Genomic DNA, 20,945 nt, shown 5'->3' on the forward strand with positions numbered 1-20,945 from the left:
AAGGAAAATTTGCATTTTAAAAGCCAAACTTCTCATTCTAAGTGAATACCCAAACGGTGGATTGTTGAAAAGCTTTTCAGTTTAGTTTTGTTTTTGAGGCAGGGCCCTTCCCCTGTTACTTGCCTATTTCTGACCCATCCCCCACTCCCAGCCCCCAGCCCTCCCACTTTCAGAAAGAATGCAGGAATTCAATCACTGTCTCTAAAACAAGCCGAGCCAAGTTACTGCTCCCCCGGATGCTAGGACTGAAGGTTGGTCCCAGAACACCCTCAGGGCAGCACTTACATGTTTATCCGGAATCGGGTCTGTGAATAAGGAGACCCCCAGGATGGTGAAAAGACTGATTATGAAGAGAATTACAGCAAAGTAGAGGTAGTGCGTGCTGCAGATGATCAGGGGGCACTTGCTGTTTGCCTCACAGCTCCAGGGTCCATAGGCAAACTCGGACAACATTCGAGAGAAGCCAATCAGAAGTCCTCCAGTCAGCCCCCAGAAGGCACCCTGCCAAAGGAGAAGCCCCAAGGGAGTCACCTGGAGGGAGATGGGCGGTGAGACAAACCTTCAGCCTCACTCCCCACTAGTTGAATTCTGAAGTTAAACTCATCACAACAAAGACTTTAAATACCTTGTGGAAGGAAGCAGAATGTAAGCAACAGTGAGGAGGCCATACCTTCTTGTGCTGAACAAAGACCTGAGACACCTGCACTCTCTCTTAGGTCAATCGGAGAACTTAAGATGTAACATTAGAAACACTTTTATGTAAGATAATGAGTAGGTATCTCAAATGTCATATGTCCAAAAGGACCCCAGTCTGCCCCGTGGCTGTGGGTGACACCTCTATCTCCCTGATTGCTCAGGTTGAAACCCCAGGAGTCACCCCTCCCCTCCTTCCTTCCATCCTGCCCTTCCACCAACCCATCAGCAAATCCTGTTGGCTCGGCCTCCAACGTGTGTCAGCATCCCATTACCCTATGGCTACCACCCTAATCCTGAACCACCTCTCACACAGGTGGCCTTCCTACCTGGCCTCCTGCTTGCCCACTGTCTCCACAGAAGCCAGAGTGAGCTCTTCAAAGCATGCATTAGAGAATGCCATGTCTCTGCCTAAACTCTCCAATGGCTTCTCATGGCCCACCATCAGAGTCAAATCTCAATCCTGTCCCTCAGTTGACTTCATCTGGCTCTGCCACTCGCCCCTTGGTCATTCCACTTCAGCCTGTGTGCAGCCTTCCTCCTGCATGTTGAATCTGCCCATTTTTCTCTTGGCTCAGGCCTTCGTACTTGCCCAAGGTGAAGCTGGCTCTGGAGCTCTGTCTGGAGCCTGACTTAGATGCGGATGGATGTCAGAGGAGACAGAAGATACGGTATATGGACAAGCATCTTGGAGAAAGACCTGAAACCAAAAGCCATGTGGATGATCCACAGGAACCATTTATTGAAGGAGATGTGCAGAACAGGAAGATTTAGAAACAGATGGGCAGCAGAAGCCAGATGAGCATGCAGTCTGAAGCAGAGTGGGAGAGAGGGCATAGAGAAACTCTCTAGGTCAAAGAGGGTAACTGCAATGTCCTTGTAACCTTGGACCAGGGGTAGCAGGGGATCACTGACCAGATCCCCAGTTCTCCTTGGCAGTAGGCTACAATACCTTAATGTTGGTGTCATTGATGGGAAGCAGATTCTCATGACAGCCTGCCTCTCTTGTCCCTGCCCTTCCCAGCAGAGCAGAGGGAAGCAGCTTTGGCATCTGCAGAGCCCAGCCACCCTCCTCCCACATTCTTGGTGCTAAATTGAGTCTTGGTGACCTGAGCAGAGCAGGGAGCACTAGCAGGTTGGTCTAGAGGACTGGATACCTGAGATGGGCCTATAGGAAGCACCAGCCAGGTGGAAGAGGAAAAAGATATTCTTGGCAAAGTGAACAGACTATGCAAGTGAAGGGAGGCCAGACAAGGCACAGGGAAGTTAGGCAATTAACACTGCAAATGGTTAGGAATGGCTGGGGCCCAGGCTGTGCATGGAGAGGGCAAGGGCCAAGAGTTAGGCAGGGGCCAAATCACACAGCACCTCATACACTGTGCTCAGGAACTTGTACAAGGCCCATTCACTCAGTGCTGTTAGGGGAAACAAGTTAAGATATGATTCAAATAACAAATGAAAATATTCTGGCAAATTATGCTTTTAAAGTCTTATGGATAGGGGCACCTGGGTGGCTCAGTTGGTTAAGTGTCCAACTCTTGATTTCAGCTCAGGTCATGATCTTAGGGTTGCGAGACTGAACCCCATGTAGGGCGCTGCACTGAGAATGGAGCCTGCTTAAGATTCTCTCTCTCAGATGAACCATGAGAGACGATGGACTCTTGAAAAACAAACTGAGGGTTCTAGAGGGGAGGAGGGTAGGGGATGGGTTAGCCTGGTGATGGGTATTAAAGAGGGCACATTCTGCATGGAGCACTGGGTGTTATGTACAAACAATGAATCATGGAACACTACATCAAAAACTAATGATGTAATATATGGTGACTAACATAACAATAAAAAAAGATTCTCTCTCTCCCTCTCTGCGCCCCCTCCCCATACCCCACCCTCTCTCTAAAAAAAAAGTCTTATGGATAAAATGATTGAATCATTAATTGGGATCTTTAGTTTGTTTTTTAAAAATATTTATTTATTTATTCATTTATATATTTATTTGAGAGACACACAGAGAGGAAATTACGAGTGGGGTGGGAGGGGCAGAGGGAGAGAGAGAATCTCAAGCAGATTCCCCGCTGAGTAGGGAGCCCAACACGGGGCTCCATCCCAGGAAACCGAGATCATGACCCAAGCCAAAGGCAGACGCTTAACTGACTGAGCCACCCAGGTGCTCTGGGATCTTGTTTTAAGTGTGCTTGGAGAGATGGTCTTCACTGCAGGAAAGGCAAAAGAAGTTCATGACTGTACATCTCCCTGTGAGTATGAAATCTCTGAGTATGACACATCCATGTTCAGAGGCAACAGAATAATATTTTCTTACACCCAGATATGCGTGAGGGAAGAGCATGCACATTGCATCATCTATGGCATAGCTGAGTGGATTACATTTCAAAGGGAGGAAAACAAATCAGAGCTTGCCTTTTCCCTGCATGCATGAGGGAGCTCAGACCAAATCTGCCCAGGAGGTGCAGAAAGCAAATGATACAATGGTGTGAACTCTTGAAGCACAAGAGACCCTTCTAGGGCAGCTCTTGCAAAGAAAACTATGATGTGAAGGCAAGCCCTCACACCATGTCATGCAGTGGGCATGCCAACACCTACTTACCTGTTCAGTGACTCTCTTGCAAAATACGGCAAGCAGGAAGATGGCAGCAATGGGTGGGGTCAGGTAACTCATAACTGCATGTGTGTATTCAAACAGTCGCTCACTGTATTCTGTTTGTATAAAGTGGACCCAGATGATGATGAAAGCAAGTAATATTATAACAAAAAACCTGTAAATTAAACCAATAGTCAATAGCAATTTGATGAGCTCCCCCCCCCGCCAATAAAATATTATAAGCCATGCTATTAGCTCAATTATTCCTTAGGTTAAATTCAGATGCCCATTCATAAGTGGGACAGAGGAGACAGCCATATAGGGCTGCAGATAAAAATCCTTTAACTTCTGAACAAATAAACCAAGCGTCCATTTGCATGTTACTGGATCATGGATAGATTTTCACATTTGGAGGGTGTGTTTGGGCAGTCATGCTTAAAATTGCATGGAAAAATATTAATTTCTTGAGGGTAACGCATTTTAAGAAATTTTAGACCGATTAGTACAGCACATGATTTTGAAGATTTCAACAAGTTCAGAAACTTATTTAAATTTTGCTGAAAATTTTACAAAACTGAGTAGAGGCTCCAAATGTTCATTGCTTTTTCTAAGTAAAAGATTTAAAAATATGTGTTCATATGTAAAATTACACTAGATCAAATGTCATCCCAAAGATGAATAAATCTTAGTTCTGTGTCAACAAGGGCTTAAAAATTATTTAGAGTGAATGACTCTAAGCTATAAGGGACTAATTCCTTGATAGTCAAAGAAGACATAGGATGTGAATTCCTACCTGAGTAATGATGGGATATTTTGCCAGGGACTAACCCTCCTACAGATAACAATGATAAATTGTGGGCCAAATATAAAGCAACAGCACTGAAGGGAGCCAAAAGCAGGCAGAAATGGGAGAGGTTTTATCCTTGAAAAGAATAAAATCATACTGAGTGCTATCTACATTACCCGGCTTTTCTTCTGAGGGCCCTCCCTAGTCTGCATGATGTGGGTGACTAGAAGTTAGGCAGAGAGTCTCACTCTTACTAGGCTGAGGTGTCAGAGGATGGAAGTTGGGTATTCAGAGTGGTTGAAAATGTTGGCGGTAACATTCTAGAAAGGAGGGAGCCACAGAGCAAGGAGATCCAATCTGTATATAAACTTCCCTTATGCCCTTGGCTGATCCCTGGACTATGCATGTGTGGGAAAATCTCCAAATCATCTACCAACTAGCAACTGTTGAAGGTAGAAAAAGTTGAGCAAAGACTTCAGTGGCTGCCTACAGTGGGAGAGACAGAAATTGGGAGTTTGAATCTCATTGAGTTAGAGGGTCTATCTAACTACCTTAGACTTTTCACTGAAACCCCTGAAGGGCCATGCCTTAAAAGTAGAGACTAAATCCCAATACTAAGAATTTGCCATAAGACTAAGTGAAACTGAAACTGACCCACCTTAATAAAGTATAAAACCAGGCCTCCACAAGTTTAAGGTGATCAGCTAGTAATTTACCTGCATGCTTATACACTTTAGAAGACCATGATCAGAGTCTCTACAAGGTATTATTCATAATACTCAGTATACATATAATTTACCAGGCACAGGAAGAAATAAGAAAATGTGACCCTTAGTCAAGAAAAAAAGCAATCAATAGAAATGGACCCCAAGGTGTATCAGACATTAAAATCAGCAGACAAGGACTTTGAAGCAGCTATTATAGCTACATTCAAGGACTTAAGGAAATGAAGGTTATGAATGAAAAGATGAAAAACATGATAGAAAACTGGAAACTATAAAAAGTTTAAAAAGGAACCAAAATAAAAATTTTAGAACTGAAATTCCAGTTCAGTATATGACATGAAAAATTCACTGGTTGGCCTTTACAAATTGGAAATGGTGTAAAAAAGGGCCAATAAACCCAAATGCAGACTGAAAGAAATCTAAATTGAAGAACACAGGGAAAAATTTAAAAAAAATTTCTTTTAATTTAGATTTCTCTTTTATTTTTTAAAAATCTTATTTATTTGAGAGAGCATGTGCATGAGTGGGGGGAGGGGCAGAGGGTGAGAATCTCAAGCAAACTCCACTCTGAGCATGGAGCCTGATGAGGGGTTCCAACCCACGACCCTGTCATGACCTGAGTTGAACCAAGAGTTGGATGCTTAACCAACTGAGCCACTCAGGTGCCCCCAAATTTTAAAAATTTAAAATAAACATACCTCAGTGATCTGTGAGACAATATAGGAAGGACTAATATGTGTGTAAATAAAGTCACAAACAGAGGGGAGATGGAGGGGAAAAATATACAAAGAAACTATGATCAAAAATTTCCCCAATTTGGTGAAAACCATCAATTTACAGATTTAGAAGCTCAGCAAAACCAAATCACGATAAACATAAACACACACACCCATAAACATATCATAACAAAACTGCTGAAAACCAAATATGAAGAGAAAATCTTGAAGGTCATAGAAAAAAGACATTACATGCAGAGAACAGCACTATAAGTTATGGCTGATTTCTTATCAGAAATAAGAGGACAGAAGAGAGAATGAAAGAGCATCTTTAATGTGGTAGGAAAAAATACTGTCGACCCAGAATTCTATACCCAGCAAAAATATCCTTCAAAAAAAATAAAGGCAAAATAAAAACATTTTCCAATAACCAAAAACTGAGAGAATCTGTCACCAGCAGACCTGCATTATAAGACATGCTGAAGAAAATTCTTCAGAGTGAAGGGAAATGACACATATTGGAAACTCGAACCTAAAAGTTGGAATGATGAGCACCAAAAAGATAAAATATATGGGTATATATAAAATGCTACATATATACATAAATTTTTTTCAAAGATATTATTTATTTATTTGCTAGAGAGAGAGAGCATAGGCGAGAGAGAGTGAGCGAGAGTACAAGCAGGGGGAGCTGCAGGCAGAGGGAGAAGCAGGCTCCCCGCGGAGCAAGGAGCCCAATGAGGGACTCGATCCCAGGACCTGGGGATCATGACCTGAACCGGAGGCAGCCGCTTAACTGGCTGAGCCACGCAGGCATCCCTATATATAAATTTATTTTAAAGGCAATTGACTTCTGGGGCGCCTGGGTGGCTTGGTTGTTAAGTGTCTGCCTTCAGCTCAGGTCGTGATCCCAGGGTCCTGGGATCGAGCCCCACATCAGGCTCCCTGCTCCACGGGAAGCCTGCTTCTCCTCTCCCACTCCCCCTGCTTGTGTTCCCTCTCTCGCTCTGTCTCTCCCTGTCAAATAAATAAAATCTTAAAAAATAAAATAAAATAAAGGCAATTGACTTCTTACAGCAAAAATTATATTGCTATCACTGTATTATGGGGTTTATATGCACACAGGTATAAAATATATGACAGCTATAACACAAAAGATGGAAGGGGAAAATAATACTGTTCTAAGGTATTTATGTTTTACATAAAATGATACAGTATTAACTCTAAGTAGACAAAGATAGGTTAATCATGCCTATTATAATGCCTAGAGCAACCAAAAGAAATTAAAATGGAATATTAAAAACTATTTCCAATCATATTGATGATATTAAATGCAGATGGACTTAACTCACATTAAAAGGCAGAGACTGTCAGATTAGATAAAAAAAATCAAGATCTAATTATATGTGCTCTACAAGGGACTCACTTTAAATATATTTAAAGGTTAAAAGTAAAAAATATTATAAACACTAAGCATAAGAAAGCCAGGATGGGCTATATTAACAACAAAGTAAGCCTCAAGACAAGGAATATTATTAGACAAAAAGGGGCATTTCATGGACAAAGACGATATGGTCTATATATACAATGGAATATTACTCAGCCATAAAAAATGAAATCTTGCCATTTGCAATGACATGGATGGAACTAGAGGGTATTATGCTAAGCGAAATAAGTCAGTCAGAGAAAGACAGTTATCATATGATCTCAGTGATACGCTGAATTTAAGAAACAAAAGAGAGGATCATAGCGGAAGAGAGGGAAAAATAAAACAAGATGAAACCAGAGAAGGAGACAAACCATAAGAGACTCTTAATCATAGGAAACAAGCTGAGGGTTGCTGGAGAGGAGGGAGGTGGGGGGATGGGGGAACTGGGGGATGGACATTAAAGAGGTCATGTGATGTAATGGGCACTGGGTGTTATATAAGACAGATGAATCACTGACCTCTACCTCTGAAACCAATAATGCATTATACATTAATTAATTGAATTGAAATTTAAAAATAAATTAATTTTAAAAAGGGGCAATCATAATGATGAAAGCATTAATTCCTCAGGAAACCATAACAAGCATAAATGTGTAAGCACCTAATATCAGAACTTCAGTATGTATGAATCAAAATACTGCAACAATTGCAGCAAGGGAGAAATACACAACTACACAATCATAACTGAAGAATTTAATATCCCTCTCATATTATAGAGTATGCTGAGTGTATATATGTATATATATATAACATATACACACCACATATACAAAGATATATATATGTATATATATACACAATATATAATAGAAAGACTAGACAAATTTCAAAAGATTAAAATGTCATATAGAGTATATTCTTGGATCAGAGTGGAAGTAACTTAGAAATCAATAACAAAATAGGAAAGTGTCAAATACTTGGAAATCCAACAGCACAATTCTAAATAACCCATGAACAGAGTAAAAACTCACAAGGAAATTAGAAAATATTTTGAACTGAATGAAAATGAAAACACAACACATCAAAATTTGTGGGAGGCAGCTAAGGCAGGCCTTTGAGGGAAATTTATAGCTTTCAATGGTAATCATAAAAAATAAGGCTTTAAGGCAATGATCCGAATTTCCACTTTAAGAAGTTGGAAAAAAGAAGAGCAGAGTAAGTTTAAAAAAAGAGAGAAGAGAAGAGAAACGAAAAACAGAAATCAATGGGGGAAAACAGACAAAACCCAAAAGAATCAACAATTCTAAAAGTTGGTTCTTTGGAAAGATTATTTAAAACGGATAACCCCTAGGCAAGTTTGATCAAAAGAAAGATACCTCCCCACACACAAATTACCAATATCAAGAATGCGAGATGGATCATTATTACAGATCCTACAGATACTGAAAGGGTAATGAAATTATGGGAGGTGTGCAGAGCCATCACAGTGAAGATGCTTCTGAACATCCTGCTCACCAGTATACCAGGGGATGCAAAAACCACGCCAGGCAAATAACCTGCACCAAGATCAGGACTGAAATACACTAATTGGGTGATTTAGCTTGACAAGTCTGATTACCAGGTGTGCAGTCTGGCAGGATGGCTTCTCCCAAGAGCCTGCCAAAAGATGCACAGATGATGGCACAAATCCTGAAGAGTACTGGGCTTACAGAATATGAGTCAGAAGTTATAAATCTGATTTTGGAGTTTGCATTCTGATATGTGACCACAATTCTAGATGATGCAAAAATTTATTTAAGCCATGTTGAGAAAGGTACGTTTGATGCAAATGATATGTGATTGGCAATCCAGTGTCATGCTGACCACTTTTTTTTCTTATAAAAGCTTTATTGTTTGGGGCATCTGGGTGGCTCAGTAGGTTGGTTAAGTGGCTGACTCTTGATTTTGGTTCAGGTCATGATCCTCAGGTCGTGGGATCGAGCCCTACCATCTGGTTCCCTGTTTGGTGGGGAGTCTGCTTGAGGTTCTTTCCCTCTGCCCCTCCCCCACTCACATGTGTTCTCTCTTTCTCAAATAAATAAATCTTTAAAAAAAGCTTTATTGTTTTATCTTTCACAATCCGATATACAACAGAAATAGATTTTGTGTATGCTGTGAGGTAAGAGTCAACATTCTTTTTTCTATGAACAGCTAAATCACCCAGGACCATTTATTGAAAATCCTTCTCCCCATCACTTTCCCTACTACATTATACTGAAATCTTTGCCATAAATCAGGTGACTGTATACCTGTGGGTCTTCTGTATTCTGTACTTTGTTCCATTGATTTGTCTATATTTGTACCAAAACCATGCTAATTAATATCACTTCACAATAGATACTGGTATCTCTTAACAAATCCTCCAGCTTTGTTCATCTTAAAGAATTGGTTTGGCTTTTCTTTTCTTTCTTTCTTTTTTTTTTTTGAATTTGGCTATTCTTTGCTCTTTGCACTTCTCTCTTAATTTTAGAACTGGTTTGTCAATTTTTACACATACACACAAAGCTACTGCAATTCTGACAGGGATTACTCTGAATATATAGAATAACATGGAGAGAACATATTGTCAATATTGAATCTTCTAACTCCTCGATATGGTATATTTTTTATATACTTAGGTCTCATTAAGTTCTCTCAACAGTGCTTTGTAATTTTCAGCAATTTTCTCAATTTTGTGAAGTTTATTCCTAGGTATCTGATATAGTTCAATGACATTATACATGATAATATATAAAATATGATTAATTCTTGTATTTTTACCTTGTATCCGTCTTGTTAAATTCATTTTTAAATTTTAACAGTTTGTCTATAAAGTCTTTTATGATAATTTTATTTCTATCCTCATGCCATTGGTCTCCTTTTCATACCTTTTTGTGCAGAATAGCACCTCCAGCACAATGTTGAATAAAAGTGGTTATAGTGGACATATGTGTCTAGTTCCCAATCTCAGGGGAAAATGTAAACATTAAGTATGACACATGTTATAAGTTTTTAAATATACATATATATTTAAAAGCCAGTGTAAAGAAATTCTTTTAAATTTTCTAAGATTTAAAAAAATAAATAGGTATTAAACATTCTAAATTCTAAATTCATCTATTGTATGACTATATGATTTTCTCCTGTTTTCAGTTAATGTGGTCAAGTACACTGATTGATTTTTGAATAAAAAAATCTATTCTTGCATTCCTAGAATAAGCCCCAGATGGTCAAGGTGTATTTTTCTTTTTCTATGTTGCTGGACCGGCTAATATTTTGTTTAAAATTTCTGCATCTATGTTTCTATTGGCATGGTATGTATTTTACCATGTTTTCTTTAAGCTTTCCTCAATCTTATTTTAAAGATGTCTCTCTTCAATGAAGTTTCAGGATACAAAATCAACATACAGTAGCGAAAAAAATCAGTGGTGTTTCTATACACTAACAGTAAGTTACCTGAAAAAGAAATAAAGAAAATAATCCCATTTACAATAGCATCAAAAACAATAAAATACTTAGGAATTCATTTAAGGAAGAAGGTGAAAGATCTCCACACTGAAAACTGTAAGGCATTGATGAAAGAAATTGAAAAGACACAAATAAACAGAAGGATATCTTGTGTTCATGGACTAGACAAATCAATATTGTGAAAATGTCTATACTACCCAAAGCCATTTATGGATTCAATGCACTCCTTCTCAAGATTCCAATGGCATTTTTTACAGACTTAGAAAAAATAATCCTAGGGCACCTGGGTGGCTCAGTTGGTTAAGCGACTGCCTTTGGCTCAGGACATGATCCCAGAGTCCTGGGATCGAGTCCCATGTCAGGCTCCCAGCTCAGTGGGGAGCCTGCTTCTCCCTCTGACCCTCTCCCCTCTCATGTGTTTCTCTCTCTCTCAAATAAATAAATAAATAAATAAAATCTTTAAAAAAAAATCCTAAAATTTGTTTGGAATGACAAAAGACCCTAAGTAGCCAAAGCAATCCTGAGAAAGAAGAACAAAGCTGGAGGTATCATACTTTTTGATTTCAAACTATATCACAAAGCTATAATAATCAAAACAGTTTGGACTGGCATAAAAACAGATGCCTAAACCAACAGAACAGAATTGAAAGTCCAGAAATAAACCTATGCATATATGGTTAAATATCAGACAAGGGAGCCAAGAATACTCAATGAAGAAAAGACAGTCTCTTTAGTAAACGGTTCTGGGAAAATAGGATATTCACATGCAAAAGAATGAAACTAGACTCCTATCTTACACCACTCACAAAAATTAACTCAAAATGGATTAAAGACTTAAATACGAGACCTGAAACCATAAAACTCTTAGAAGAAAACATAGGGAATAAGTTCTTTGATGTGGGTCTTGGCAATGGGTTTTTGGATATGACTCCAAAGTCTCAAGCAACAAAAGCAAAAATAAACAAGTGGGACTACATCAAACTAAAAATCTTCTGTGCAACAAAAGAAACAACAAAATGAAAAGGCAACCACAGAATGGGAGAAAACATTTGCAAACCATACATCTGATAAGGGGTTAATATCAAAAATATATAAAGAACTAATATACAACTTAAGAGCAAAACCAAACAAAATACCAAATAATCCAATTAAAAACTGGGCAAAGATCTGAATAGATATTTTTCCGGAGAAGTTATTCAAATGGCTCATAGGTACATGAAACAGTGCTCAACCTCACTAATCGTCAGGGAAATGCAAATCAATACCACAGGGGGCTATCATGTCATACTTGATAGCTTTTACCAAAAAGGCAAGAGATAACAAATACTGAGTACTGATGAGAATGTAGAGGAACAGGATATACTCTTGGTGGGAATGTAAATTGTTACAGTCATTCTGCAAAACAGTATGGAGGTTCCTCAAAAAATTACAAATAGAATTACATATAATATAGCAATACTGCATTTGGGTATATATGCAAAGGAAACAAAATCACTGTTATGAAAAGATATCTGTACCCCCAGGCTCATTGCAGCATTATTTACAATAGCCAAACGATGGAAACAATCGAAGTGTCCACTGATGGATGTCTGGATAAATAAACTGTGATATATATATACAGTGGAATATTATTCAACCACAAAAAAGAAAGAAACATGGATGGACCTTGAGGGCGTTATGCTAAGTAAAATCAATCAGACAGAGGAAGACAAATGCCATATGATCTCACTTATACATGGAATCAAAAAAAAAAAAACACTCCTAGAAACAGACAGCAGATTGGATGCTGCAGAGGTGGAGAGGATATGGATAAAGGAGGTTAAGAGGTACAAGCTTCCAATTTTAAGAAAAATAACTTCTGGGGATGTAACATACAGAATGATGATTATAGTTAGCAACAATGTACTGTATATTTGGAAGTTGCTAAGATGGTGGATTTAAAAAATTCTCATCACCAGAAAAAAAGTTTGTAACTGTGTGTGGTGATGCATATTAACTAAACGTATTGTGGTGATCATTTCACAATATATGCATATACCAAAGTATTATGTTATACAGCTTAAACTTAATACAATATTATATGTCAATTACATCTCAATAAAACTGGAGAAAAGGTGTCTCTTCTAAGCAGGATATAGTTTTTTTTTTTAATAGTCTGATAATCTCAACATTTTAACTCAGGTGTTTAGTCTACTTACTTTTCATGAAATTACTGATATAATTGGGTTTATATATGCCATCCTATTATTTGTTTTTTTTTTTATTTGGCCTACCTTTTATGTTCTTTTATTCTTTTAATCATTTTGATTTCTTGGGGGCTAATCAAATATTTTATGAGTTATTTCATATTTTCCTTTAAACAAATTGTCAGTTAAACATTCTTGAACTATTCTTTTATTGCTTAGTCTAGAGATCAGATTACATGCACCCTTGTTATATCATAGTCTGGTACAAGTTTTATTTTTTACCACATCCCAAATAATTCTAGAACCTGAGAATATTTAAGTTCCATTTAGCCTCTGCTCATTTTCTCTGCTATTCTTGTTACTACATTTTGCTTCCATATGTTATAAATTCCATAGACATTTTTTCCTTTTGATGTTTTCAACAGCTAATATGCATTTATATTTCCCACATATTTACTCTTTCTGGTGCTCTTCATTCTTCTCTGAAGTTCAATTCTTTTATCTGGATTATCTTCCTTCAGCTGGAAGAACTCCCTTTGGTATTTCTTACACTGAAAATCTAATGTAATAAATTTTCACAACTTGTGTTTATCTGAAAATATATTACTTCATTTTCATTTTGGAGAATATTTTTGATGGGTATTGGATTCTACATTGGCAGGTTTTTTTTCCCATAGCCCTTGAAGGTGTCATTCCATTGTCTTCTGGCTTTTATAGTTTCTGTTGGGAATTCTGCTATCAGTCTCTTCAGTGCTCTCTTGAAGGTAGTGTGATTTCTTTTCCTCTCACTGCTCCACAGATTTTCTCTTTATTTTCAATTTTCAGCAGTTTCACTATAATGTAGTTCAGATATGGTTTCCTTTTTACTTATCCTACTCATAATTTGTGGAACTTGTTGAATCTCTGAATAACTAGCCATCAGTTTTGGAAAATTCTTGGCCATTATCTTTTCAAAATTGCTTCTACCCAAATTGTTCCTCTCTTTCTGTGATTCCGATGTCATATATATTATTATTCTGATTGCATTCCATGTATATCTTCTTTCTGTGTGTGTGTTTCGGTTTTGATATTGTCATTCGATCCAGTGCCAACCCATTAATCATGTCGTCTGCTATATCCAATCAGTTGTTAACCCAACCATTGAGTTAATTTCAGATTATTTACTTTTCAATTCTAGAAAAACCTGTTCATTTTTATAAATTTTAATTATCTGGCAAAATTCTCAAGTTTTTCATCTGTTTTGTATACTTTCCCTTCTATTTTCTTGTATATGTTAGTCATGGTTATTTTATTTATTATTTTTATTTATTTATTTTTTAAAAGATTTTATTTATTTGAGAGAGAGAGAGAGTGAGAGAGAGAGCCCAAGAGGGGGTAGGGTCCGAGAGAGAAGCAGACTCCCTGCTGAGCAGGGAGCCTGACATGGGACTCAATCCTGGGATTCCGGGATCATGACCTGAGCTGAAGGCAGACGCTTAACAACTGAGCTACCCAGGCACCCAGTCATGGTTATTTTAAAGTCCTCGTCAGCTAACTTCACCTGTTGATTTTCTTATATATATTATTAGTATAAACATAGTGGTAAGGGAGGGCATTCTTGCCTCTTCCTTTCTAGTTACTTCATTAGGCATGATGTTGGCTTTTAGGATGATCTAGACATGTTTTATCATGTTGAAAGTTACCTATTTTACCAAATACTTTTTTATCATCTGAGAATAAATACACATGATTTATTCTTGATTATTAATATGTGAATTATATTACTACATTTCCTAATATTGAACAATCTTATATTTCTGGAAGAAAGTCCCAATTGGTAATGCGATATCATTCTTTTAACATTCTTCTAATATATTGTTAGATCTGTGTCTAATATCTTATTTACAATTTTTGCATTGGTATATAAAAGTGAGATTAGTCTTTAGTTGTGATTTTTGGTGCTATTTTTGTTAGGCTTGGCTGCATAAATTTCTTGAGTCTCATAAAATGAATTTAAGTCTTCTTTTTTTCTCCCCATGTTATAAAATTTAAATAAAACTGGTATCTGTTTCTTAAATTTCTCAGAAAAATGATTTTAAACTTTGGAGTGCTAATCACATGTAAAAACAAACTCAAATGCAGTGGTTAGACAGATTAAATAAATGAACAATATGCACCTTGATGTGAGATAAAAGAAGTATCTCAGATATAATGTAGGCCAAGTTAAATGTGTGTGTGCCAGATGTGGTCTGTGGGCAGCCAATGTGAAACCCTATGGAATAAAGCCAGGAACCGTGTTTTATACATATACACCCCCCACCCCATGCTAGCATGGTGCCATGTGGCATCATGGTTAACAGCATGGCCCTGACATGGACACGTTCTCCTACTTATACTATGTGATCTCAGGTAGACCAATTTCCTCCTCTGAACAACTTCCCCCACATTGAGAATAAGAACAGTGAAACTTACCTTTAAAGGTTGTGATGAGGACTAAATGAGACAATGAAATAATTATGTAAATTTCCCTGCAAGGACTATTTTGGGGGGTACATTAAACTATGCTAGCATTTTTAAAATCATTGTGATTATTACTTATTTTTTTTCCCAAATGGAAACACATTTCTCTGTGATTATAAAAACAACACATCTTCATTGTAGAACTGTGGGGAAAAAAGTACAACCATACTGTATTTAAACAAGATAATTCTATATACAGTATGATAGCCTAAATTTTTCACATAATCCCTTTGGTGGGCATTGTTTTCATTGACAGCAGTTAACTAGTGCGGTTAGAGGAGTCCTTCACCTTCCTGTTACCATGAGCTCCTTTTCAGTGGCCAGAGGCCGAATCTGGTTATAGATGTCCATTGTGAACAGGGCGCTGGCACAGTTGAAAACAGAAGTCAGGGAGGACATGAGAGAGGCCTATAGTGCGGACAGCATCAAGCCTCGTATGCCTGGAAGAGAAGGGACATTTTCTGGACCTCCAGCTCTCTGGCTATGCCAGGAGTTGCCTTAGGCCTCCTAAGGCACTTTTCTATATACTACAAAACATTCAAATTTTATTTGGAGTGGCAATTCCATCTAAGACAGATTAAAGCATTACATTTGTCTTTGCTTCTTGATGAGACTTACTAGTTTCCTGCTGTGTCGTCATGTAGTAAGGACAGCTGATATCTCTTGAGTGGTTACTTTGTGCTGGATTATTTCCTTAGGCATTAGCCTGTAGGATCCTCCCTACAGCCCTGTGAGATGGGCACCCCTGCTGTCCCCACTTGTACAGACGAGAAGACAGAAGTTCAGAGAAGGTTTGGAACGGAGGCAAGGGATGTGACTCCTTGTGCCTCAGTGTCCTCATCTGTAAAGTGGGCATAAAGGTACCTCCCACACAGGGCTGTTATTAAGATTAAGATAAATTAAGCAGATGGGTTAACATAATGCTTAACAGAGAGCAAGCACTCATGAAGTGTGAACTATAAACATAACAATCTAGTATTTTCACCTGAAAGGCTGCCATACTGCAGAGACTTTGCTCCACAGAGCGAGTTCTGTGTATTGATGGTTGAGCCTGAGGGTAGAGGGAGACTGGGGCCCGAGCTGGAGGCCCACCGCAGCAAGGCCCACACTGTATTCAGTGGGCTACTTGGCCAGGCAAAGGCTGGTGTCCTTGCATCTACTTCCTTTCAAGTGCCCTGCAGCCTACCTCACTCAAAGCCCTGGGTGCTCGAGGACAGGCTGAGCTGCAGAACATGGACACTTCCTTTCTGAACCGTGGGGATTTCCTTGGGTCAGATTCCCATCTCTACTGGATTTTTATGGAAATGTCTCAACTTTGATCTCTACAGCTCCTATTGATCTTCAGAGTTAATGCGGGATTTAAAAAAAAATGGTACTATTTATTTGGCCTTTTCTCTGGGATTTGGGGAAACAGCTGAGATGAATGCATGGGCTCACTGTTGATCTGCAGTGAAAGCCATCTCCCTGGTGGTGAGCTGCCCATCTCTCTAGCCCCGCACTGGACATGAGCTCTCTGAGAATGGGACTAGGTCTTGCTCATCAATGCATTCTCATGGCTTAGGACCGTGTCTAGCACAGAGTGGGGCCCTCCTGTGGAATGAATGCACAAAGGCACAAGCTAAGCCAGGGAAGTGAGCAATGCAAATTGTTCTGAAAAAAGTGGGCACAGGCTGTGTGAGAGCATGTGCACCTCGTGTGCGTGTGTGAGCAATGAAGAGGGAGGAGGCCCGGCTCCTTCCCTTAGGGCAAGCGAGACTCCCTTTACATCACTGATATCCCCCCTACTGCACAGCCAACATTTCTACCCAGAAAGATGAGCTGCCTGGTAGATAAGCCACCCTCAGCTCCTTTGCTCCTAACCATCCACTTAAAGACTGAGGGCACAGGCTCCAATGGGGACACAGATCGTGGGAGGTCCATCTCTTACCTTTGGGCAGCAGCTCTAACACTAGCACAGGGTAGGCGATGGAGCTGCACCCAGTTCTGATGCCACAGTACTTCTCACATATTGAAAGTACAACACATGCCACTTTATCTGTAAGAGAGACCACAGTCATACCAATGTCAGGCTTAGAGCTCTAAATTCTGAGTGGAGGGAAAGGGAAGCAAAGTAGGCAATCCTGTGTGGCTGTCAGATTCTGGATCTACTGGTGACTGCTCCAATTCATGGGGCTGGGAATTAGGCGCCTAGGAGCCAGATGAATCAGTGCTTCTACCAATTTACTGCTTGACCCCAAGCACATCAATGTGACCTGGACAAGCCTTTCAGGGACCGCCGCTGGGTATCAGGAAAGCAGACAGATTATTCATCCCCTATTAATGCATGAGCAAACCATAACCTTACTTGCTTAGCCTTCATAGGGGTGTTATTTCAGAGTATTTGGGAAGAAATTCTGGACAAAGTGATGTAAAGGGAGTCAATGTGATATGTCCTTCAGGAGCTTAAATTAGGGATATGAAGTTACCATCTGAGAAAAAAAACCCAAAATGACAAATCAACTTAGATGACGAAGAAGCAGGATATTGCCCTGGTTTATGGGTAGAGCAAGCTATTTGACTGGGGACAGTTCTCCAGCTTAAGCACTGGTTACCAAACATTTTGAGGAAGACTAAAAACTCAGGGGCAGCTGCATCCATTTATATCTGCCCACTCTCCTTGCCTCCTACTTTGGGTAACAGAACCTCTGTGACACTTGGGGTAGTGTAAGAAGGGCCCAGGGACCAGGCCTGGCCACTCTGGAAATTCCTTCTCCTTGGCCACAATGACCGGTCCCTATCCCTCAAGTGAGTTCACTAAGACTCATCTGGGATTTTTGCTGGAACATCTGGGGAAGGAAACACTTGGTGGGAGTTGTTGAGCTTGTGGGATAGAGGCCTGGTGCTGCTGGCAACCACCTTGCCACCAGATGGCCTGAGGGTAACACTAGCTCTGAAGGAAGAGGAGCTAAAAAGGTACACATCAGGTTCAACCAAGAACCCCAAATAATACAGTGGCCTACATGGAAAACCAGATTTTGAGAATCACACCTTGGCAGTTGGCAGTGTCTGGCCCCTAGCTCTGGCCAGGGGAGAGACCCAGAATCTAGGGCCAAGAGCATTTGGGTTATTGGAAAAGCATACTCTTCCAGGAACATGGACAGGTGCCAAGCTTCCGTGATAAGTGGCTTTCTGGCTTTATACACCTGGCATGTGCAAATGGATATGTGAGTCTGGCCATTTCTGAGGGTTAGAGACAAGTGGTTCCATGTTCTTCTCACCCTAAGGGCTCCCCACCAGTGCATTCCATCAACTCTGTTCACCCCTTGGTCAGAAGGCTGGAGAGAGTCTGGGTTCTTGAAACCCACTCTAGCTAGAGAGAGAGGCCATTCCCCACTCTTTCGCCCCTCTCTTAGCAGCTTCCTCTCTAGAGTCCAAGATACATGTGATTCTGTTGGGTCTCCTTCCTCAGTGAGTAGGGCGATCCGTGCTGTGGAGTGGGGTAGGGTGGGGTGGGGAGGCAGGTCTGCAAAGCCCAGGGCACTCTGGGGGTCCTAGAGAGCACAATAGCATATTTCCTAACCTATGAGGAGGTACCACCTATGAGACCCTAAAATGCCACCTGGAAGCCAAAGACCAAATCTGGGAATGTTGAAACAAAGCCTTTCTCTCTGTTAAAAGCTGGAAGGGAGTTAGGATTAAAAAAAAGAGGCATGTCTTGAGGCTGACTGAAGGATGAATTAGACTGAGAGATGTCTCCTACACATATTACTTAGCAGTAACCAGTGTTTTACATTTTGTTTGGCCTTGTCAAAGTTCAGCAGCAGAAGACTCCCATGGAAGCCACCTGCTTTGTCCCAGTGGATGCACCTACCAGAAACAGTGCTCCATGTCGGTTTAATGAATCAACAAACCAGATACCCTGAGAGACAGTAGAGCTAGTAAAACTAGGTTGAAATGGGAATGAGATATATCCACAGAGTTATGATAGCTCCTTAAGGGAAACAGATGTTTTGCTAGCATTTCATGGAAAGAACATGGGCCTGAGTCAGACCCACTTTGGGGGTTTACACTGAGCTCCCCCTCTGACATTCCTCATCTGTTCACTGAGGCTACAAAAGCCCACCTCAAGGTCTGAGTGAGCAGTGACAGCATCTGTCAGGTCCCCAGCACAATGCCTAGCACACAGGTGTGTGTGCCGTGCTGGTGCACACAATTCAAGGGGAGCAAGTGAGCCTTCCTGCAGATTGTGCCTCCAAGCCCTGGCAGAGACTGGGCTCTGGCTGCATGGAACATTGGTCGGCTCTTCCCTATCTGAACTTCTCTCATGGAATTTCTCTCTTGCCACATACATCCATGGTCTCTGCCAGACTTCTTTTTGGCTGCACTCTTAATCTAAACCCTTTAGCTCCCTAGAAAGCAATCTGGGGCATCTCAATCCCCATAGTGTGGGAGGCCTGATGACCCCAAATACTCTCTAGGTCTCTCTTAAGAAAAGAGAAGTTGATCAGTGTGAACACATCAGAATTAAGGATTTCCCCGGGAACAAGACACAGCTGATCATTCCCAGCCTCACTATGCTGAACATGGGCAGCAGCTTCAGACACCCACAAAGGACGCAGACGCCTTTCACGTGAGACATGTTCTTCCCTGCCAGGCATCGCTGGACAAAAATCTGCCAAGGAAACACAGATGGGTGAGGGAGGGGGTGATGGCTCTAGCAGAGTGCATCAAGCCTGGGCTACCTCAGCACAGCGACAGGACAGTTGTGACCTGCCGCGGCAGCAGGATGTGCCCTCTGGTGGGTTTTTGCTGAGCTGCTCACCCCAATCATCCAGGCATCTCCAGGGCATCCAGGGCCAGGGGAGGTGCATGTGACCAATGAGCATGTTTTGCTCAGTGCACAGTTGCCTGAGGGGACGGGAATGGCGTGCGTGACCTTGGCCTCATTGTTAGCATTGCACACCAATTACGGAGGCACAGGGCTTACAAGCTGTCCCCTGGCAAGGACAAGACTCCCTCCTAGAGGCCACAGACTGCCCCTGCCCGGCAGAAGGAAGAGGATCCTTGTGACATCAATCAAAGCAAAGGTGGGTCCCTGGCCCATAAAGAGGTTTTAGAACTGGGACTGACTTCATTCATCTAAATTGAAATGAACTAGTATAGACATTTCAAATGCAAAATCTCCTAGGCGATGTTTCACAACCCATTTCATGGTGCTCCTGCCATAAGAAGCAGTGTGCACTCAGGCCGAACAGAAGGTATAGCTGGCAGGTGGACAAGCATTTAAGAAAGTGCATAAAGACATGGTCCAGTGCATCACAACAATGCAGTATTATGTATGTACTAAAAGTATGTTTCTGAAGAAAATTTAGATAATGGGAAAAGGGCTCACAGTGTGACAGTAACTAAGAGGCATACAGGATACAACAGCAGCATATACACCATGACTCTACACCGAGAAAAAAGTGCACAGGAATAAACCGACATAGTAGTGATTCATGCTGGCATTGGTGAAATTAACAGGCAGGACTGTCATTTTTCTCTTCAGGTTTTCTTTATTTTTCAAATGCATCATTTTAATACCAGGAGAAAGAACCCCAAAGTGGTTCTCCTCAGGCACTAGCTACATCTCGCTGTGTCTCGAGATGTCCACTGGCATCCTGTTGCTAACGGCTCAGGGTACTTGGGCTTCTGCAGAGCAGGTAGGGGTGGGCAGCCAGGCTGCACTTCCTGGTCTTTGCTTAGTCCCATGCACAGAGAGATTGGTCTCTCAAGGGAGGGAGTGGAGGAGTAGGGCAAGGGCAGAAATGTGACTCTCGTTCTGAGAGAAGGGTGATTATGAAGGCAAT

At 40.6% G+C, this 20,945-nt stretch overlaps 1 protein-coding gene across 1 annotated transcript in view; it reads right to left on the reverse strand.

The window, feature by feature from the left end:
- LOC114201500 (sodium/glucose cotransporter 1-like) overlaps positions 1–20,945 on the reverse strand; it is a 65,680-nt gene that overhangs the window by 4,840 nt on the left and 39,895 nt on the right. Inside the window, 5 exon segments of the mRNA XM_088019404.1 lie at positions 286–501; positions 3,296–3,464; positions 15,407–15,557; positions 17,045–17,158; positions 19,639–19,768. Of these exon segments, the coding sequence (XP_087875530.1) occupies positions 286–501; positions 3,296–3,464; positions 15,407–15,557; positions 17,045–17,158; positions 19,639–19,768 (780 nt within the window).

Source organism: Eumetopias jubatus, unplaced genomic scaffold (assembly GCF_037043125.1).
Source record: "Eumetopias jubatus isolate StellerSeaLion01/CBP00866 unplaced genomic scaffold, mEumJub1_p1.0 scaffold_16, whole genome shotgun sequence".
Taxonomy (NCBI): Eukaryota; Metazoa; Chordata; class Mammalia; order Carnivora; family Otariidae; genus Eumetopias; species Eumetopias jubatus.